Source organism: Sarcophilus harrisii, chromosome 4 (genome assembly GCF_902635505.1).
Source record: "Sarcophilus harrisii chromosome 4, mSarHar1.11, whole genome shotgun sequence".
Classification (NCBI taxonomy): domain Eukaryota; kingdom Metazoa; phylum Chordata; class Mammalia; order Dasyuromorphia; family Dasyuridae; genus Sarcophilus; species Sarcophilus harrisii.
This window is the reverse complement of record NC_045429.1, coordinates 421,332,144-421,355,793: the sequence shown is the minus strand read 5'-3', so window position 1 is coordinate 421,355,793 and position 23,650 is coordinate 421,332,144. Positions and strand designations below refer to the sequence as shown.

The window sequence follows — 23,650 nt, the reverse complement described above, 5'->3', positions numbered from 1 at the left end:
ATAAAGAAATTTAAGAAATTATCTTTTCTTGCAGCAATTGTGGGTATTAAAACTATAGTTTATCCGATTGGGAAATGCATTTTTGTTTGACAGAATTTCTGACCAACTTTCTAACAGCAGTGAAAAATTTTAGAATGCCTTTTATCCTGAACTGTAAGCTATGGCACATGTCAGTGTGTATTTAAGACTTACTGGAAATGTCTGTGATATGAACTGAAGACTGATGTCTGGCAGCTACCATTTTTTTCTAAAGTAAATTAGAATTTTATGACTGTTTTCTGAAATAGACTTTCATTAATATTTACTAAACAAATTGCCAAATTTTACAAAGATCATTTTAAGAAGGCCAATGAAAACAACTGAGTTGCTTGGAAAAAATGTTAAAAGAAAGTGGACTTTTCTTAAGATCACATTTCAGTTCTATTTCTTGGGCAACAATTTATTATTTGAATGGGTTTGGAAGTAGTAAATGAGTAAGTATATCAAAATATCCAGCTAGTTGTTATAATGTGACTTTTTATTACAAGAAGGAATGCATAAAACATTAGTACAATGCTTGTGTTTAGCCTGTCCCAGTCTCAATGTGAATTGGGCCATATCCTAGGAAAAATCCTGCCAAAATATAGCAAATCTTGTCTGTTTTTTAGTGTAGGAATAACTTTGAGTGACTCCTTATTGCCAATAGGATAAAGTCCCAAAGTTCTTTTTGTCTAGTACTCAGACCTTTTTAAAATGAGCCCTCTTATCTTTCGTATTCAACATTTTATCTTACCAATTTCACCAGACCTGAACTTTCTGTTGATCTGGTTATTGGACAACATCATGTTGATTCTTGCCTGCCTGACTGTGTTCCACTACAATCCTATTCATATGTTATGTGGAAGTGATAAGTCCTAGAAGATAGATTTTGCCATATGTATGTCACCTGAAGACAAGTCATGTGAAGATCATCCCCAGAAAGTTTATCACTGAGTATACTGTCAGGCCTAGCTCTCTGGGGGGCCTTTGGATCAGAGTCAGGAGCACTCAAAAGTCCTTGGTCTTTAGGAGAAGTGAAGGAGGCAGGCAAGCTGCCATGTGGTTCATCAAAGATGGATCCTGGACTTTGGAGTCTGGAGCCTGAAGTCTTCCCTGCTGATCTCGCTGCAACAGAAAGATTCTAATTCTCTCCCTCAGCCCTCCAATTCTTCCCTACAATTACTTCACCACAATTCACCTACAATAACTTCACCTCACACCACGTATTCAGCAGGCACCAATCAGTGAGGAGAGCCATCACATCACCTTATCATCTAAGTATATATTTATAGAACCATTATCTCACATTGAGTAGGTACTTAAAGTACTCTGCTGTCTTAAATTCAAGTATACCTTTTCAGAGCTCCAGTCCTCTAAAACTGAGTACTAAGGGTTTTGTTTAGCCCCAGCAATCCAACATGGCTTTTTAATTGTGATGCTGAGGAAGTATCCAAAGAATCAGTCATTTTGTATATGCCATTGTCCTCTCCAGAAATTCAACTTCTCTTCATATTCCACTACTCTTTTTTAAAACAGTATTTTATTTTTCCAAATACATGCAAATACATTTACTTTAGCAGAACCTTTTGTTCCAAGTTTTTCTCCCTCTTCTCCCTCCTCCTTCTTCCCAAGACATCAAGCAATCAAATATAAGTTAAAGATGTCCACCTCATGCTCACATTTTCGGTAAAGCCTTTCATTGACATTTCCCACTGAGTAAGAATTGCAGAATTTAAGGAATTTAAAAACCATTTAGCATCTCAAGCATGAACTCTATCTAAAACATCCCCAACAATTGTTCTTCCATCCTCTGCTTAAACACCTTTAAAAGTAGAAAACTTACCACCTTTTTTTTTTAAGATAGGTCATTCCATTTTAAAGAGCTCTAATACTTAGAGAATTCTTTCTTTTATTGAGCCATATTTTCTGCCTATAATTTCTACTAAATAGTTTCAGTTCAGCATTAGTTCCAGGGCTAAACAGAAGAAATCATAAGATCACAGATACTGAATAGAAGAAACCTCAGAAATCATCTACTTCAAATCCTTCATTTTATAAATGGTGAGACCCAGGGAAGTAAACTTCCTTGCCCAAGGTTATTATGATAAGCCTTGGAGCTGAGAAAGCTTTCTCTAATTCCCCCATATGAAAGTGATCTCTCTGGCCTAGCATGTCTTAAATAATTTTGTCCAGATCCCTTTTTTGCCTTTACTTCATTCTATCTTGTCTCATAGTTCTTTGCCTTCCACATCCCTATCAGATTATAATCAGTTTGAGAATAGAAACTATATTGTTTTTTCATCTTTACATTTCATAAAGTCCAACTCCCTAATTTTACAGATGAAAAATGTGAAGTTAAATAAAAGCTTAGTGACTCATCTGGTGTCATTTAGGTTGTAAATTGCTCTGTTTAGATTCAAAAATAGATACTCCACCTCCAAACTCCAGTACTCTTTCCATTATCTTCATTGGGCATAGAAATCAGTTCTCACCCATTCACTGGGAAAAAAGGTGGAAACCAAGAAATATGCTGGAGCTAAAAGAACAACAACAACAAAAAAATAGGTCAGCAAAATCATCCAAAGACATCAACCCTTTTTAACAACAAATGCCATGTTCCAGACCCACAATTCCCCCTACTTCTTCAAAGAGGGATATTCTCATCTCTTCTCAGGGTCCAAGCTTTAACTCTTAATTTTTGATGATGAAAAGAGTTTTCTTTTCATTGAGGTGAATCCTGATTCCAATTTTACATTTGTAGCGCAATTAGCAATATTTCTCTTAGCTCTGCCTGCCCAGAAGAATGCCTCTGATATGTAATATTTGTTTGAAAACCCAAAGGAGCTTGCTTTCTTTTGAGGTTGGCCTTATTTTTTATGTTCTGAAGTGCATTTTGGACCTCAGATTTTGCTCCAAGCAATAAAACTGGTTGGATTGTACTAACTTATTAGAGGGGTAATTTTACCCGTCTGTTGGGGGTGGGGAGATGGTTAAGGTGTGTAGTGGTTTCAGTGGTTTCTCTATGGAGTAAAATTCCCAGCAAAGCTTTTCCATGTGGTGTTTTAATAGCAGCCTTAAAACTCTCTGATGCATGGAGCAAAACCAAATGAGGCTCATGTGCTAGATTTGTGGGATGGGCCAAGTCAGCCTATGAAGAATGAAAGAAACACCATCAAACATCTGAAGTTCAGAGAACAAAACTAGCCAAAGAAGATTCTCTGGAAATGCCCCATTTCAGAAGAACAACAAAATCTACCAAACCTCTTTCCATCCTCCATCCCCACCCGAAATTGGCTCTAGGTTGTCTGTAGTAATAGTTCATGGTAGGCAGAGACTTAAAAAGTTGTAAGTGCAAGTTGGGCTTAATATTTTACTAAAGTATAAGCAGAGTGTTCATGCTCAGTAAAACTGGTTGATTAATTCAAGAAGTTTCAAGTAAGTATGGGGCCCTGCCTAAACATAAAAGGAATGAGGCTTTCCTGGAGTCAGACCCCCCAAGTGATTCAGAATCATCTAAGATAGAATTGGCCTTGTGCCACATATGGGAAGCTTTCAAATGAAGTCTGGATGACCATTTATTGAAGGGTTTTATAGAGTGGGATTCTGGATGGATTGGACTAAGTTGGCCTCTGAAGTCTCATCCAACTCTGAAATGTATGTCTAACTCTAGTTCTCTTAGTCATTGGTCAACATCTCTGCTATCCTTTGGAACTTTTTTTTTTCTTTTTTATACTGGATCTCTCAATCTCATCCAGTCCATAATGACAGTGGCCACTCCTGGGTCTAATTCCATTGATGATCAACATGGAAGCTTTGACATGTTCTATTTCTAATTTGGATTGATTTGTGCCTCCTAAAGGCAATGGAGTTGTTTCCTCTACTCCTTTGGAGGTTTATCATATTAATGCAGAACATAAGACAGACCCCTGATTAGTTTAATCTGCTTAGCTTAGAAACTCTTGAATTCAACTGCTTTACCAGACTCACCTTCTCAGTTGAGGGATTCATACTCAGTTTTGGCTACCTTTTGCAAGAAAATTTTCTTCAAATGTCTTCCTTACCCATACTGTATATACATAACTGTGGCCTATATCATCTCTCTCTTTCTCATCATTCCCCCCTGCCTGGTTCTGAGTCCTTTAAGAACTAAGTATGCGACACCTGGTGAGCAAATGACTTAGTGACTAGGAACAGGACTAGGAACATGAGCATGTGAATCCATCAGTCAGCAAATGTTTATTGAATGTCTACTATAAATAGAGCTCTGGATTGGACACTGTAGAAGAGACACTGAATAATGTGTCAGTTCTTAATCTTCAAGAGGTTACAGTTACAGTTTAATTTAAGAGATGATACAAGCATAAAGAACTTCACAAATTAATATGTGATTTAATGCCAGATTGGTTAAGAGGAAGGAACAATCATTTCTATTGGAGAATAAGCAAGAAAATAAAGAATTAACTGAACTTTTTGAGTAAAGGTAAGATTTTTCTGAGACAGAGTAAAGGGTTTCAGGTGAGAGAGAGAGAGAGAGAGAGAGAGAGAGAGAGAGCATTTACTGAATCATTGAATAAAAACTTTAGATCTAGAAAATCTCTAGTCCCTTTCTCTGCCTGATATATGAATTCCTTCTATGTCATCTTAACAAGTAGTAATTCATCTCCTGTGAACTTGCCCAGTGATGTGCAACTCATTACTTCTTGAGAAATGTCATTTTTTAAACTGCAGAGCCTAAACTATAGAGGATAAAAAGTACAAAATGTGGTCAAATCAACAAGCATTTATTTAACACCTACTATGTGCCAGGTACTGGGGATAAAGAGAAATGAAGAAAAAAAGTCTCTACTCCTAAAGAACTTACAATATAATGGAGGATACATGTAAACAACTATGTACAAACATATACAGGATAAATTGTATCCTATATAAAGATGATATCTAAAGATAATCTTGGAAGGCCTTCTGCAGAAAGTGGAATTTTAGCTAAGACTTGTTCAAGGATTCTGAGTAGAACTTTTTGGCTAGAATAAAGGGCTCACAAAACTAGATACAAGCCTGATTTTGGCAGGATTGACACATATACTGACTTGTTTCTAGAGGTGGCCCCATCATTATGTTGATAAGGCTTATGCTGAGGAATTAAGTTGGTAAAGTTGAAAATCGGAGGCTCATGACACTTGATATCTTAGTGACTTTTGATAGCCAGTGAAATTGTCCCATTTCAGTTTCTAAAGTTGGGAGAAACCTTCTTATTTATCTATAACATTACCTTTTTACCAAGTTTATATATAATTCTCTCTACATTATTGCCTTGTATGTTTGGATATGATATGTTCCTTTCCATTTGTTTTTAGGATAACTGACAATACTCTTTATAATCACCAGTGTATTTGCACATTTAACATATATTGGGTTACTTGCCATCTAGGGGAGGGGTGTGGGTATAGCAGGGAGAAAAAAAATTGGAATACAAGGTGTTGCAAGGGTGAATGTTGAAAATTATCTATGCATATGGTTTGAAAATAAAAAGCTTTAGTTAAAAAAAGGAAAAAAATAAAAAATAAAAAATAAAAAGGAGCATACTTACCTTACCTTACTCTTGAGGTAAGAGTACCTTGTCACACTGGTTGGCTTTGATTTCTAGAGACTACAGTGATTCTCATATGGCTGGAATGATCATAGTAATCAACAAAAACTAAAAAATATATAAAATTATACTTACCTTTAAAATACCCAGCTCAAACTCCTTCTTCTTGAAACCTTCTGAGCTTATTCCAGTCTATGAGGATTTACCCCTTCACAGTGATATAATAGTTACAAGAACTCTTATCTCTACCATGTTGCTAAGCACTGATCTCAACATTGCTTTTGTATTACAGTGAGGTCCAGATTAGTTCAATAATGAACCTTTTCAAATCATTGCATTTTTCAAATTTGCACTGTACATTTCCACTGGAACAGAGCCAATTACCCTGTTTTACATAATTATAACTTTGAAAAATACAAATTCAAATACATGAGATCATTTCAGGGGAGTTATTATTAGTAATAATTAGGATGTAGCTGTATTCTATTATTTTCAAGCTGAATTCCCAATGCTGGTCTCTCTCTCTCCCCCATAAAACCAACAAGACAGAAGATTACTCCTCCCTTGGTGATTTTGCCTTCCCTATGACTTAATGTTTGTAATCTTCATTCAGTACATGGGTTCTACCATAACTTTAAATTATGTATGTTCACATCCTATATACATATGTATATATGTAGGTTTAATTGATGTATCTATGTCAACAGCCATATAAACAGGAGGGGAAGAAGGACCCCTCGGAGTTTTGAAAGTTCCCATCATATGAAATAAAATACTCCCTCCCCACAAAAGGATAAATTGACTTCTCATGTTAGTCCTTAACTTGTAAATCTCTGGAGATTTAAGCAGATAGACTAGAAAATAGGGAAATGTTTGTTTGGGAGAAAAACTAATAAAGGGATAGAACATGAGATACTATTGCCTGGGCTACAGAGTGGGGAGACAAAAAACCTAAGTGGGCCACCCTTGTAGGTGCCTTGAATTTCCTATAACTGACATCCTCCCTAAATTGAAGTCAAAGACATTGTAACAAAAGCAAACCACCTATTTGAGGTTTATCTAATTTATAGTTGTGTCACAAAATCACAGAATATTAGAATCAGAAGAGATCTCCACAGCCTAAAGCTGAAGAAAATTCTCTACTAAAACTAATGTGGTCAGTAGCATCGGCTTGAAGACCTCCAATCATGGGAGATACTTTGCAACAGCGTCTTGAGACTCCAATTTTCTAACCCACTCTGGTTAATGCTGATTATTTTTTTTCAAAAAAACTACTTATTTTACTTCTTTCAAAACTCTATACAATTTAATTTGTGTTATTGACCAGGCTAACCATTTCACTTTAATCACCTATCAAAGAGAGTGCTCACCAAAACAAGATTTTGTTCTCTATATTACCAAAATATAAGCTGCTGTTGTCACGCATAGGAAAGTAACCTCAGATTTAAGAAGTTAATTTATAATACATCCTAACAGTTTGGACAGTAGGGATGTCATTCAATGCCTCAGTGCCCTCTCTCCTAGTTCTCTTTCTTTTTAAAAAAATATATCTTTTCCTTACATTTTGAGTTCCAAGTTGTCTCCCTCCTTCCCTCCCAATTCTTCATTACCTTCCTCTGCCCAATTTTAGTATATGTCTTCCCATCATAATCATAGGGCAGCTAGATGGTCCAGTGACTGTCAGAAGACAAAGTTCAAATCTGGCTTCAGATACTTCCTAGGTATTTGACCCTGGAAAAAAATCACTTAATCCTATTTACCTTAGTTTCTTCATATGTAAAATGAGCTGGAGATGGAAATGACTTTCAGTTTCTTTGCCAAGAAAACTCCAAAATGGTTCACAAAGAGTCAGATATAATTGAAATGAGTGAACAGCAAACATCATAATCAACACAAATCCAAGTCCTCTATCTAATAATCTTTCTAACTGCCCCAATAATGATAACATTCTCAGGAGACACAAATTTTCTCATGTAAAGCATTAAACAGTTTAACCTTATTAAATTCCTTAGGATTTGTCTTTCATTTATATTATGTTTTTCCTGATTCTTGTATTCAAAACTCAGATTTTCTGTTCAGTTCTGATCTTTTCCTCAAGACTGTCTCAAAGTCCTTTAATTTGTTATTCATTTTTCCCTTGGAGGATTGCACTCAGCTTTGCTGGGTAGGTTATTTGTGGTTTTATAAATTCCATAAGCTCCTTTGCTCTTTGAAATATCATATTCTGTGCTCTTCAGTCTTTTAAGGTAGAAGCCGCCAAATCTTGTGTTATCCTGACTGTAGCTCCACAATATTTGAATTTTTCTTTCTAGTTGCTGTAGTGTTTCTCCTTGCCTGGAGAGTTCTGAAACTTTGCTGTAATGTTCCATAAGTTTTCATTTTAAGATCTCTTTTAGATGATGATTAGTGTATCTTTTCAATTTCTGTTTTAACCTCTAGTTCTAAAACTCCAAGGCAGTTTTCCTAAATAATTTCTTGAAGTATAATATCTAGACTTTTTTTTTATTAGTATGACTTTCAGGTCATTCCATAATTCTTATATTATCTCTCCTCTGTTTTTCAAGTCAGTTGTTTTTTTTCCTCTCAGATAAATCTTGTTTTCTTCCATTTTTTTCATTCTCTTGATTTTCTTTTGAAGTCATGAATTCCCCTTGCTCAATCTCTTTTTCTTTTTGTTCAGAATTTTCTTTCATTACTCATTTCTTTTCCTGATTTTTCCTGTACCTCTTTTATTTGATTTTAAAAATCCTTTTTAAGCTTTTTCAAGTATTGGGGAGGGAAAAGTGGGGATTTAATCATTTTAGATTTTTTTCTTTGATGCTTTTCAAGTAGCTGTGTTGACATCATTTGTCTTCGGAATTTGAACTCTGATCTTCTCTGTCACCACAATTACTGCCAATAGTTAGGTTCTTTTACTCATTATTGTTTACTCATTAACCAAAAATAAAGCCTATTTTTTTATCTGTTAACAGATTGGGTTGGGTTCTGTCCTTGAGATGTAGTGAATAATGTCTCAGGCCTCAGGTTTTTTCCTCTTGTTTTCAAAGCTCTCTTTGAGAATCTTTGATATTTTGGTTATTCTAATGTGCTATGATCTAAGATCAGATGCCTTGATCTATGAGTAACCTCAATCCCACCATGAGTCAGGACAAAACCCTCCCCATTCTGCAAATACTTTCAATCCTCATGGTCCCAGAAGTGATCACTGGCCTTATTCTTCATCCAGTCAATGGGTCTAGGCCCTGGATGTAGTAGTAGCCTCCACAATCTTCCCTTGACAAGCTGCCCAACATCCCCCCCCCCCCCCCCCCCCCACCCTCCGCCACCACCACCATTGGTGGGGTGAAAGTTCTCTAAACTACAACTGCCTCCAAAGCTTACTGTTTATTGACATAATAATAGATCATATCAATCCTAATATCTCCTTAAATTGTATTAAGTGGGATAACTAATTTACCCTGACTTTTTATTATTTCTGTCACTTTAAATTAGACTTGGAGTATTGTTTGGAGGGAAATTTGGGAGAGCCAGATAATATCTTGCCTTATACCACCATCTCCCCACAATCCCTTCTGACTTTCACAGGAGTTCTTAATTTTCTTTGTATCTTGGACCCCTTTAGCAATCTGGTGAAGCCTCTAAACCTCCTTTCTCAGAATCATGTTTATTTTGTTTTTAAGCATATAATTGTAAGAACTGTTAAAGTTAAGGAAATGTAAATAAAAATTAAAATGTGGATTCTTTTTTTTCTTCTCCAAGTTCATGGAACCCCCTAAATTTTATCTTGGACACCAGGTTAAGAATTCCTGATCAAAATTTTAAGTTCTAGAGTAATCATGAACCTGAATTCTTGAGACTGAATTTCCTATACCAGTGAAGTCACAGGTCTTGGGTAATAATAATAATTATAATTTTAATTATTAAAATTGCTAAATAATAAATAATAATTAATTGCAATCAGTTAGAATATACATTTATACATATCTTGCAAATCATGTTCTTCTCATAATTTTCTTTACTCCATTTATCATCTGTGTTTGTCTTTAAAATTCAAATTTATTCAACAAAATTTTTATTAAGTTCCTATAATATGCAAGTCATTATATAATATTCCATAGGGAATTTAATAGTAAAAACAATACCTACCACATGGCAGGCATTGTGCTAAGAACTTTGTTGCAAATATTATCTCAGGTGATCTTTACAGCAGTCCTGAAAAATAGGTGCTATTATTATCCCTTTTTTACAGATGAGGGAGACAGCCTAAGTGAAGTGATTTACCTGGAGTCATACATCTAGTAAGTTTAAGTTAATAATATTCTCTTCCATGAGGCTACCTAAAAAACCGAGGGCAATTTGTCTTCTCATTTGTGTACAATTGTTGGCCTTACTATTTAAGAGATGTTATTGACGGTGATGATTTCTATTCCAGACTTCCAATGACAAAAACAAGGCTTAGAGTAGTAATGTCTTCCTTAAAACTGGGATGTCATAAGTTTAGAATTTTCATGGTGACATGCAAGCAACTTTCTTTCATGGATTGCACAGATGGATTCTGATCTGTCCTGGTGAAAGGAGTACCCACAACAGGGAGATCACAGGCCCATCAAAGGATTAAAGAATTCATACAACTTTTACATTTATTAAGGATTTTCTTTCAAGAATCAAAAATATTGTTGAAAGATGCCAGTTAACAGATTTGTTTCCTTATTGAAAAGAATGTTATTTTATAAATTAACTGTTCTTCACATAAATATTTGGCTTTTTTATTTTTAAAAGATCATTACTTTGTTTTGTCTTGGTTCAGATTAAACCTTCACCACAGGACTTATTGCACTATACTTTGATAACTTAAAAAGATTTGTGATTTTATCCATGCCTATATTCATCAAAACAACACAAAGTTTAACTTTTTCCACAGCTTTTCATTGTTGTAGAAAAGACCATATCTCTAATGCTTAGAGGCACATAAGTAGCTGGAGCTTTATTCAGTAACAGTAAGACACATATAGACATGGGAGAATCTCCTTAATAAAGAAAATCCTCCTTAACAGAGTTCGAAGTGTATTTCTTATTCAAGGTATCTTAAAAGTCCACTGTGCACTTTATTTATTTAGCCTTGTAGCCCTACTTCCTTTACTTTTGTTGCAGAACTTTATTATTTTTAGCCTACAGTAGGGATTCTGCTTTTCATTCTAGTAGCAGTGAGTTTAAATAATAAAAAGAAGAGACATATGCATGATTCATTCCCTTTCTGGATAGAATGGAAACCAGTTTTTAACATGAAGGGAATCACTTATGTCAAGATATACATGGATCTCTTTCTCTTTTCCTCTTCCCATCATTGGGGTAATTTTAATCTATGTTCTCCTAAAATGCTTTTTTAAAAAATAATTTTGTATATGTGAGAACAATTGGTGTTAAGTGACTTGTCCAGGGGCATACAGCTGGAAAGTGTTGTGTTTAATGCCATATTTTAACTCAGGGCCTCCTCATTTCAGAGCCAGTGCTCTATCCACTGTAGCATTTAGCTGCCCCACTCCTATAATGCTTCCATCAAAGATTTACTCAACATATTAGAAACCTACCCATTTGTTCTTCTAATATCTCAGTAATTACACAGACAAGCTGAGAGACAATGTGGTTTAATGTAAAGAGTTTTGGATTTGGATTCAGGAAATCTGGGTTTGAATCTAATAATCTTCCCTGGACCTCATTTCAAAAGGAGGAGATTGAGAATCCAGTCAGAATCCTTAGTCTATATCTCTCAAGAAACATCCACATTGAGTATATCCTATGATCTTAGCCTTAGAATACAAATTCATTTGCTAAGACTATTGAGGGAGGTTGATGAAAAAAATCACAAGTAGTATTGTCTCACTTAACATAAAAACAATTCTCTTGAAGAAAAAAATGAGCTTGAGAAAAGTTCTACATGAGATCCATCTAAAAGAGATTATCCTATGAGCATTTTAAAAGAATATGAAAGGACAGCAATAGACAAAGTGGAACAAATGTGTTCTCATTTTTTACAATGATTTGTTCCTGCAGACAATGATGAATGGGCCACCAAATTTGAAGTCTACCCCTTCTGTACCTGGCATGTTATGTAATAGAACATGAGAAGAGAAAGTCGGAAGAAATGTTTTGTATCCAACCAAGCATTTTCAAAGTTAATCAATGAAATCATAATGTATTCTGATATCAGTTTTCAAGGTATTCCAAAGAGAGATAGGACTGACTTGATTGGACTGCCCTATCTTGACTCTTAGGCAGAATCTGGTATTTTCCTTCTGCTCTTATGATCCTCTTCCTCTGCCTCTGCTCTGCCAGTGCAGGACCAAAGGCCCTCCAGAGCTCCCAACCCCCTACTGGAGTGAGCCCCAGGGCAGAGTTGACCTAGTTGAGAATAGGAGAATGAGTGCCTCACTCCTATAGTTCATCCTTCTATAAGCATCTAGGGCCTAGAACTCAAGGATAGAAACTCACCATCTGTTACATGTGCATATTCCATAGTCATCTACATTTTTTTCAGGAATTGATAGCAACTTTAATATTAGTGTTGCTAGATTGAAAAATATTGGACTAAAGTACCAAATGATGCTACTCATAGTATTCATGATACAGAATCATAGGTAGCTTAGTCTGAATTTCCCTTTCTAGCCACTGCTTCCTATTTTCCTTCTACCCATCCATGTCAGCCCCAACCTTCTCATGCTTCTGGAAAACTCCATTCTATTGTTACAAGCCGTTCTTCATATTACAGCTATATTCTGCCTCTGAAAATTACCTTATATATGTTTTATGACTAATTATCGTTGCACATTTGATATATATATATAATATACATATATATAATTATATATGATATAAACTTCCTGGGGAGTAGGAATAGTTTTATTTTTTGTTTTTGTATCTTCAGTATCTATCATAATGCTTGTAACAGTGGGTAGTTAACAAAAAGAAAGTTTAACTAAATGGGAAATATCAATGGTGTTTTATTCAAAAAAGGCAACTGAAATAGCTTTAGAAACTATCAACTAGTATTCCTGCTTTTTCATCTCTACAAAATGTTTATATGAATGATTTTTACGTATTAAATATATCCCACTGAAAACAGAGAAAGAAAAAATGTCAAAATGCTACTTATGATTTTCTATGATAGATTTAACTTTTATAACTGTCTAATGTCTAAAAGGTGTAACAAATATCTTCTGATAAATATAGGACAGAATAAGAGACAGACAGACAGAAAGAAAGTGACACACAGAGAGAGACACAGGCAGAATGAGAGAGATACTTTAAAGAATTTGAATTGGTAGAGCCTGTGGTAATTTTGAAGTTTCTCATAAAATTCGTCTCATACATATTTCAAAATTGTATGATTATATAGTGGGGGAAAAAAAACAGGGCTATAACAGTGTTTACCATTACCTTGAGCATTGTTGTCAATTGACATGTTACACAAGAAGACATATTTTAGCCAGTGGTGTATGCCAGTGTCCTAGAAAATGACCCAAGCAAAAGAGGACTTCAAGCTGATGGCAAGGTTTTCCAGATGTTTCTATTCATAGATGACATCATATTAATTGCCTCTTATCCCTGGAGTACTACAAAGCAGCTCAGTGTGACCACATTAATGCTAAAGAGATTAGTCTAACCATCTATGCTGGAAAAACAAAGTGGATAAAAAAATGCATATTGCCCAGATTATGACACACAGCTGGATGGACAGTGCATTGAATAATCTTCCAATGTGTGTATCTTGGACAACTGATGCAAATACATAATGAATTGGGCTAAGAATGGAGTAGGAGGCAGCAATAGAACAGGATTACATTTGGAAAACTGCCCAGTGCTTTCAATGACTCCAGATGGCTCATTACAGCAAACGCCCATCTCTTTAACACCAGTATTCTCTTGGTAACATTCTATGTTTACAAATCCTGGAACATTCCTTGAGAGACATTGCTAACGAGGTCACTTCTTCAAAAATCTACAGAATATAACATGAAGCAATCTGTAGGGTAAATAATTAGAATTGAATTCATATTTATTCATAAGAAGCAAAAGCATATTTAACCAAAAGCACTGTACATGATAGACATGAATAGGTTATGTCATGTAACCAGTGACTGCTTATAAGTAGTTTAAGAAATAGCTAAAATGGATCTGATCTTACTACCATATAGAATAGTGAATACACTAGAAGAATAACAAACATTACTAAGAGCATCATTGGCTAAAATTAGAGACAGAATATTATAATAGGAAAAAATGTCTCAATTTCTGTTTCCTCCAGTTACTATTCTATGTACCCAAGATAAGCCACTTGATTGGTCTTATCCCCAAACCTTTAGCTTTAAAATGGGGAATGGCCTGCCCCCCAACCAGATAGGCAAATGGTGATGTGATGGAGTGCCAAGGTTGATGAGACCCTACAGGATGTTGAGCTTATCTCAATAATGACTTTCTTAGGGTATAAGGGAGGGATCAGAAAAGAGCCCAAATAGTGCGGGAAGAAATAAGAACTCAGATGTTCCTCATTCCATATCTAACACTCTTATCTACTTGCACCATCAGTTGCCTAGGTTAAGAACCTAGAGGGTCGTCTTTAAAGAATTTCTGACATTCATCACTTCTACAGAGATGTTGACATATAATCTGCAATTATCTTCTTGTATATATTTTTCAATCAGTAAATTAAAAAGCATTTATTGAAGGCCAACTAGTTGTCAGTCATTGTGCTAAGTACCAAAGATACAAATACATAAATAAATTAATTCCTTCCCTCAGAGATATTCTATATGTTCATATATAAATATATACAGAATAAGACATAGGGAGTGAGCCACTAATTTTATTAGTAAAGAGAAGTCTCAGATGAGGAAGCTCTCTCCACCAATGTGGGATGGTATTTCTGTACCTTAAATTCTTAGGGAGTTACCTAGAACCCCGAGAGTTTAAATCAATCAAACATTTATTGAACACCTATTGTGTGCCATGCATTGTATTCAGCATAGAGTTCAAAACCAGTATGTGTTAAAATTGAAACTTGAACCTTGGTCTTCTTAGATGGCCTTCCATTATACCCTGAAGATTCCCCTACATCAAAATAAAGACAACCTAATTTTAGAGTGAGGCATTCACCACCTAGGAAGATTGGGAATAGCTTCATGTAGAAGGTGGTACTTGAACTAGAGTTTAAAGAAAATTAGAGATTCTAAGAGGTGGAAATGAGGAGGGTGTTATTCATGGTATGTGCTTATACAAAAGCATGGCCACAAGAGATAGAATGTCATATGAGGAACAGTAAGGAGGCCATTTTGTTTACAATCAACATGAATGTTTCAATTCAACATTTCCAAGTAGCCCAAGAAATAAGATTTTTTTTTCATTGGGAGCACTTAATAAAAGTCTCTTAAATTCTTTCATTTATGAAAACTTTTGAGCCAACCCTTTCATTTGACTGCAACTTTTTATTTGTTCTGATTTTGCATTATAGTTTATCAATAATGATGTGGTTCAGTTCCTCCAAAATTACATAGATTTATATATCATTGAACAAAGGTCTCACATTTAGAGCAGCTGTACTTAAACTAATATTTGTTGTTATTCATTTGTTTCCATTGTATTTGGCTCCTCAAGATACCATTTTAAGTTTTCTTGGAAGAGATACTGGAATGATTTACCATAGGGTTAAGTGACTTGCCCAGCATTACATAGTTAGTAAGTTTTGCAGTCCTTCTTTGAACTCAGGTTTTCCTGATTCCACGTCTGGTGCTCTAACCACCTTTCCCACTTACCTATCCCAAATAATGTTTAGAGGATATAAAAACCATACAATTCTTAGAATTCACTACACACTTTTCCAGCATTATCCTTCCGAATATAAAAGGGGCTGCATGAAACTAGGGACTAATTTTCCCCATTAGGTTCCATAAAATTGCCATGGTACCTAAAGGTTTGCAAAGTATTTTAAAATATATTAAAATCACAATTAATTTAATCATTAAAATCGCATTTTATCCTCACAACAGCATTTGAGAGTGGTGCTATTATATATATTGCAGATGAGGAAACTGAGATTAAATGATATTGGGAATTGCCCATTTCTGAGGCAGAATTCTGATTCCAAATCCCTTACCTTTATCTACTGATCCAGTCAAGTGAAACAGTTACAAGGCTCTCTCTTCAGGATATTTTTCAATCTTCTAGAAGTGCTCGTAATTGGGTAAATCTAGGGCTCATTTCCCTTCATACTATCTAACTTGTCCCTATCTTTCCCTTAGCCTGTTAAATCTAATCACAGACTTTTATCCACTTTGGGCAAATATGGTCTCTGTTTTCATTGGCTTTTTTATTAACTAAGTTGGATTCACAGTAATTAAATGAGATAATGCATGTTTTATAAATTTTAATCATCTCTATAATTGTGAATATTATTAACATTGGTGCTTTGGAGCAATTAATCGGTCGTTGCTTTCTTTGTCATAGAAATAGTTTCTTGTCAAACTGAAATCTAAACTCATATCTTGTCAAACTGAAATCTAAACTCATAGGATGATAGATTTCCAGTTAGAAGTACCTCCTGAGATTGAGTGGAAATCCCTCTCTCCATCAGTATTAGAAATGAAATAGCAATTTGCCTCCTCTCACATAGCTAGTAAGTAACTGAGGCAAACTGGAACTTTGCTGTCTTCAAATCCAACTCATCATACTGCTCCAGTGACTCAAATAAAGATTATAGAGGCAGAGGAGACTCTCTAGATATATATCCCAAAGTGGAAAGAGTGAAGATAATTTTGCCAAACTTGGTTTATATATCCAGTTTTTTTCTAAAACCATTCCTTGTTAAGGTAGAGGTTTTGCTCAGTCTTTAGGCATTTGAAAACAATCACTACTTGGAGGCATGTCAGCTTGGTGAGTCAAAAAATCATAACTATGGACAAACATTTATTTCATTATTCTCCCTCAAGCTTTGTTCCCCCTTCCCCCCTACCAATTTTGGGCTTTGCAAAGCACAGAGCTGCCACCTGGTGCACCACTTCAGGGATTGCATGTTCAAAAAGTCTTGAAATCGAAATTCTAAATCTAGAGGTCATCCAATCCAACCAATTACCTAAGCAGAAATACATCAGACAACATCTTTAAAAAGTAATCAACCACCTTTTGTTTGACGACTTCCAGAGTTGAAATCCCACTGCATCTCAAAATGGCTTATTCCACTTTGGGATAAAAAGTACTATCTTCCAAAGTGAAAATGGAAAAGGAAATGGCAAACCACTCTAGTGTTAGTCAAGATAACCCCCAATGGGTCACAAAGAGTTGGACACGACTGAACAAAGACTGAACAAGAACAAGAGCCTTCTGAAAGCCCATTTAATTAAACCTTTCTGTGTTTTTTTAGAATTCTAATATCATCATTTTATAACAGGAGTTTTTAATCATTTGGGAGTTATGGACCCCTTTGGCAGTCTAATGAACTCTATATATGGACGCCTTCCTTAAATAATGTTTTTTTTAAATACATGAAATAAAATTATAAAGCCTATTATTCTGAAATATAGTTATCAAAATATTTTCTTTTTAATAATTTCATATACCCCAGCTGTAAAACCTGTGTTGGAGTTTGTTTAAACCAGAGGCAGCAGCAACACTCCCTAGTGTAGTCTGCACCAAATTAAAATGTAATTAATAAATATTTAACAAAATAAATACAATAAAACAAAGATAATATAACATTTTAAAACCCAGTCAATATGCAGCCCAGAGAGATCCTTATGTTTGGTTTTGTGGCCCTTGTTTTCATTTGGATTTGGCATCAGTAGTCTAGAACTAGAATTTCACAAGAAATTTTACAAAATCGGCCTGAGAAAAGACAAGATAGTTGGAGGCTTTCCCTGAGAAATCCTAAGGGAGGGGCAGCTACCATAGTTGTGGCTGTAGTACATAATCTAGGATCTAAAAAAAATAGTAGCTCAAGCAGTAAGCATCGTTGTAAAGTTGAGAGTCTTATCAATAATAGAATCATTGAAATAACCATTGGTATAAATTGTGTAGAAGTAGTCTAATATTCAGTTTATAAATATAGATGGTTTGTACCTCCTGCTATCTTAGAGACAATTCTTTGAAGACAGGTATTACATTGTTTTTCATTTTTATAAAGCCAGCATCTAGCAGAATTCCTGTCTCATTGTTTAATACTAGTTTGTTGAATTGTTTATTTGAATTGAGTTATTTATTTGAATTTCCTAATAGAGACTTATAGTTGAAAAGTTTTGAAGTAACTTGCCCCAAAGCACAAGGGTAATCCAAAATTAAGGATTAAAAAAAAATAAAACATGCCCACTCAATTAATTAACATTTATTAAGTACCTACTATGGACCAGGAACTGTATATAACTTGGAATAATCAATTTGTATTTCCTACATCTTTATATCAGCTATTTCCACCAGACACGAGAAATGAGTGATTTGTATCACTCCAGTCTGTATTCTTTATTTGTTCCATAACAGTTGAGTCACTTCAATTTTCCTAGTGTTCATAACAGAGCTTATAAAGATCTCCATGTCTCTGTGTGTATGAGTGTGTGTGTGTATGATATTATTATCACCACTTATCCTTCATAATAACTCACTTTTATAACCTTACAGTTCCTGTACACTATCTCATTCAGTTTTCATGATGATCCTGTTCCTATTTTACAAATTTAAGACTCATGAAAGAAAATTTTGTCTTTTTCACTCTTCATTCCTGCTTTCCATCAACTGTGATAATGAATCAGGTATATAGAGAAGAGAAGGATAACAAAAGAAATAAGAACTTCTTAGCAATGGAATTGAATTTTTAAAAGACATTTTCAAATTTTCTCATTGCCAAAAAATAGGTGCATAGATTGTAGGACCTGATATAATCAGGAAAAAACAAACTTTCCATAGTGAATGAGATAAATATTAATGTTTTCATCCAGTTGAGGAAGAGGAGTTGAGAAGGGAATATGTATAAATAAATACACATACTTATTTTGCTCTAAGCTAGCTAGATTGTTGGTAATGTTTGAGTATGTAAAAACAAACACCTTTTTTTGCTCTAAGTAGTGTGATGGTAGTATCGCTATAATGTTACTGTTATTATCCTCATAATCTGTTATTTTGTGATCATGGTTGGGCTTGGGGTAGGTTAGAGGTTCAGGAACTCAGAGAAGTTTTATTTAAATGACTGGAATGATTGATGAAATAGAAAGACATAAGGGGATTTGAACGGTTATTTCTATTTGACAACAAAACAACAGCTCAGGTCAATTCTTTTCTCCCCACCTACACCCATCTTCACTCATTGAAGTTTTCATTCACTGAATTCACCAGAGAAGCCTTTGTAAAAAAAACTTGTTTGTTACATAGATTTCTCCTAAATGGATCAACTCCTCTTATATATTTATAAAGATCCTTGCTGAACTGAGATTGTATTCTATTAGAATCAAAGAATTTTAGAACTAGAAAAATAATGAGAAGTTATCTAGTCCAGTCTGCCATTTTACAGATGAGGGAAGTCAATCCATAGGCGTTAAAGGACAGTGCCATGGAATTAGTGAGCTCACAAGAGATTTTCTTTGTGTAAAGGCAGAGAAGTGTGTCCTCCCACTTACAGAAATGCTTGTTTTATACATTGTTGCTAAATGAAGGGTGTCTAAGTAGTAATTTAGGGCATTTAATATGGGTAACCCATCAGATGGCACTCTACCCCCTATCGTACCAGCTCAAGTGACTGCACAGGTGCAAACAGGACCTAGCAGCTATAAATCTTGAATCCCTTTTCAGTCTCTCTTTATGCATACAGACAAAACCTCCATGGTCCCACTGTATTCTAGCTTTTTCTATTAATGTTTCCTTGGATTCTTGTTTAATCCAAATATATGATTTAATCCTATAAAAATTACAATTCACTTGGATCATGATCACCAGCATCCCACAGGGTTTTAATGCTTTTCACAGCTTAAGTGATCCAAAAGAAGTATTCATTCAAATATAGATTAAAGTATGCAAACTAAAATTGTGAAATTGCACACTAAAATTGAAAGCAAAAAGTATAACATTAAAACCAGTCAGGGATCATAGATTTAGAGGGTGATGGAGTCTAATGCCTTCATTTGCAGGTGAGGAAACTGAAGCACAGAGTGATTAAATAGTCTAAGATCACATAGAAAATCTAAATCATCCTGAGTCCTGGTCTAGTATGTTATTCATTAGTATCCATGTCACAGTTACTCGTATTAGTCTGAATTTTCCAACTTCCGTTCCTCCCCTCTCTCTTTGTTATATATTGTGCTCTTTATCCTACAAGAAATTCTTGATGCCAGACTCACAAGAGAGATAGGAAATGCGAAAAGGGAACTTAGCCTCACCTTTGTTCCATCAACTCCATCTCACACATGGAAAGGAAGGACTATATGTCTGGCCCAATTCTGCCCCCTTGTGGTTGTGGTTTGATTCTGTGAATCAGAATAATTTGTTTCACCATACACCTCCCAGGTATGTACCTTGTGCATTTTAGCTAGAGCATATACAGCATGGATAGCTCTGTAGCCATAGAGTATGGAGATAGCACATTAGAAGTTAGAAGCCATCTAATGCAATCACTTTATTACAGATGAGAAAACTGAGACTCACAGATTTAAAGTCATTTGGTCAAGGCTACATAGATAATGAGGAGCAAAACTAGGATTTAAATACCACATCTTTGATTCCAATCTATTTTCTAGCCAATAAGAGCATATTAGCTAAAACTGGTTTCTCTTAGAGAAATGTAATTTTCAAACCAAGTTGGATATAAAGAGTGAAAAATTGAGAAATCAATATGTCAACTGGTGATTTGTTATCTTTGTCCAAAGCTTTCTTTTGATACCTTCCTGCCATCATTTTATATCCTGCAGAGCCCAAGATCTTGATTATTTCAATATTAAAACTTCTTCTATCTCTGAGATATCCTTATCCTACCATAACTAATGAATAGAACACTGGTCCTAGATTCAGGAATATCTGAATATAGCCACAGACAATTGTTTGGCATGGGGAATGTCATTTAATCTCTGCCACAATATTCCTACCTGCAAAATGGGGCCTTAATAATAACACTTACTTCCCAGGATAGTTGTGAGATATAAAATTAGATAATATTTTAAAGTCTCTTATAAGTCTCTGTATAAATGCTTTTTTAAATTCCTCTTCCTTATTGTTATTACAATTATTATCAATAGGAAGTTATAGAGAATCCCTTTTCCATTAGAACATGCACAGGATAGCTTCCATAGCAGTGGAATACTTCTATATCTTTCATAAACATATATCTCCCCATTTTAGGAAATTGAATGACACTTCTCATTTTAATATTCTTCTTAAATTATGACCTTGATTCCTAAAGTGAATCCTTGATAAATTTGTTTTTGGTTGTGCTGGTGCTGGTAGTGTTAGTGGTTGTAAAATGAAACCTAATATTAGGTATCACTAATAATACTGATAATACCCAGAAAAAGTCAAACTGAATGGTAAAGAACCTCAAGATCATGCTCTATGAAAACTAGTTGAAGGTAATAGGAATGTTTGCCTGGAGAAGAGAAGTCTCATCAGGGACATATAGCTGCCTTCAAGTATTTCAAGGCTCAGCAAATGAAACAAATATTTTTAGGGTGTCAGACTCAAATCTCTATGGGGACATATAGTGACTTAGAAAGCCACAGATTAATATTATCTATGTTACATTGTATTTTTATTTATTTTGTTAAACATTTCAACATTTCCCAATTACACTTTAATGTTATTCAAGCTATACTTAAGAATTTTGTGAGTTGCAAGTTTGATACGTCTATTCTAGAAGTAGTAGTAGGAAAGAAAGAGAGAAAAGAAAGAGAAAGAAAGAAAGAAAGAAAGAAAGAAAGGAAGGAAGGAAGGAAGGAAGGAAGGAAGGAAGGAAGGAAGGAAGGAAGGAAAGGAAAGAAGGAAGGAAGGAAGGAAGAAAGAAAGAAAATGAAAGAAAGAAAGTGAAAAAAAGGAGGAAGAGAGAAGGGTGAGGAAGTGGGAAGGAGAGAGGAAGGAGGAAAGAAGGGAGGGAAAAAGGAAGGAAGACAGGAAGGAAGGGACAGAAGGAGAGAAGAAGGAAGGGAGGAGGAAGGAGGAAAGAAAGGATGGAAAGGGGAAAAGGAAGGAAAAAGAAAAAGACAAATAAATGTTTGATATCAGGGAAAAAACCATTCTAATAATGATAGCCTTCCAGCCTAGACTGGTCAATTTAATCCTTTGAGCAGAAGCTCAAATATGGGCTGCATTAGAAAACTTATGAACTCCCTTATATTCTGTAACCTGTGGCTCCAAATATAGTTTTCTTCCCACAAAACCAAGCTACTATATTCAGGGATGGAAAGGATTTTTCAGTTGTTGTTCAGTTTCAGTCATGTCTAATTCTTTATGACTCCATCTGAAGTTTTCTTGGCAAAGATAATGGAGAGGTTTACCATTCCTTTCTCCAGATAATTTTACAGATGAGGAAACTGAGGCAAATATGGTTAAGTGAGTTGGCCAGAGTCAGGCAGCTAGGAAATGCCTGAGGCCAGATTTGAACTCATAAATATGAATAAGTCTTCATTACCCAAGGTCTAGAGTTCTATCAACTATTCATTGCATTACCCGGGGGCCCTGGAAAGGGTTTTAGAGATCATCAGATTCAATCTTTTTTTTTTTTTAATAGTTGAGAAAATTAAGGCCCAGAAAAGGGAAAAACTTGTCTCACATTTCCAAGGCCAGTAAATGTCCAAGGCTGAATTTGAACCCAGGTTTTCCTAATTGCCAAGTCAAGCACTCTATTTCACGCCATGTTTTTGTTTCACCTATAAAGAACAGAGCTAGAATTTGATTTTGTGTCTTCAATTCAGGGCTTTCACCACTACCCTCCCCAGCCTCCTCTTTCCACATTAGAGGGAAGATCTCTTGGGAAGACTATGACAATATTCCTTTTTTTTTTTTTTTTTTCTGGGTAACCAGGCTAATTGGAAGGGCTGCATCAGCTTCGTGGTTGGCAACCGGATTGAGGATAATCTTCTTATTAATGCCCTTGCTCTTGCCATCGAAGTCCCTCAGAGGAAGCTCTTCAGCTTGGTAACATGGGATAACATCTTTACTCAGGTATTTTTCAATTTTCTTTTGCCAAACACATTCAAGGTCAGATAATCTGCCTATGTGAAAGAGGTTCTTAAATTATGTGTACACTCTAGATGACAGTTTTAATGGATCATTTAGATCAGGATTAAATAAAAAGAGAATGGGGCTCTCTCTTAAGAAAGTGAGATTTCTCTCACTACTCATTTTTAAGCACACTCTTGTCAAGAATGATGTAGAAGAACCAGGGGAAGCAGAGAAGGTAAGGAGGGGGATGAAGTAGCCCTTGGAAGCTGCTTCTTTCTTCTTCCTCCTCCTCCTCTCTCTACCTCTTCTTCTTTTTTTATCCTCCTTTTCTCTCTTCCTACTTTTCTATTCATTTCCTTCTTCTAAGATAAAACCAAAAGAAGAGTAAACTAGAATACCATTCATTCATTGGAGATATATTATGAAATACTTTGTCACTCAACTATCACAAAGCATTTCTTAAGCATTTACTATGTTTCAAGCACTGTGGAGAGATAAAGAAAAGCAAAAATAAAGTCCCTATCCTTAAAGAGATTATATTCTAATGAGGGAAGAAGCATGTAAACAATAATGTATAGATTTTATATGTATAAATATATATATATACACATATACAGTATATATTTTGTAAATGGACAGTGAAGAAAGGGAAAGCAAGAAGGGAAAAGAAAAGGTACTGGGGAAGCACAGGGAAATAAAGACCTCATGTAAAAGGCAAGATTTAAGCTGAATAAACAGTATATATGAGGTGAGAGAGCATTCCAAGCATGGAGGACAGCCAATTAAAAGATATACAAAATTGGTGGATGAAATATAGTATTCAAGGAACAACAAGAAAGCAAGGTCACTATGTTAGAGTATGTGGAGAAA

The 23,650-nt window shown here is 35.1% G+C and overlaps 1 protein-coding gene across 2 annotated transcripts in view; it reads left to right on the top strand.

Annotated features, from left to right (window-relative positions):
• Positions 1-23,650, top strand: part of SPAG17 (sperm associated antigen 17) — a 236,943-nt gene that overhangs the window by 9,169 nt on the left and 204,124 nt on the right. For both annotated transcript variants that reach the window (XM_031967380.1, XM_031967379.1), the window contains exon 2: positions 22,640-22,780. In XM_031967380.1, coding sequence (XP_031823240.1) covers positions 22,640-22,780 — 141 coding nt within the window. The remainder of the gene's footprint in view (positions 1-22,639; positions 22,781-23,650) is intronic.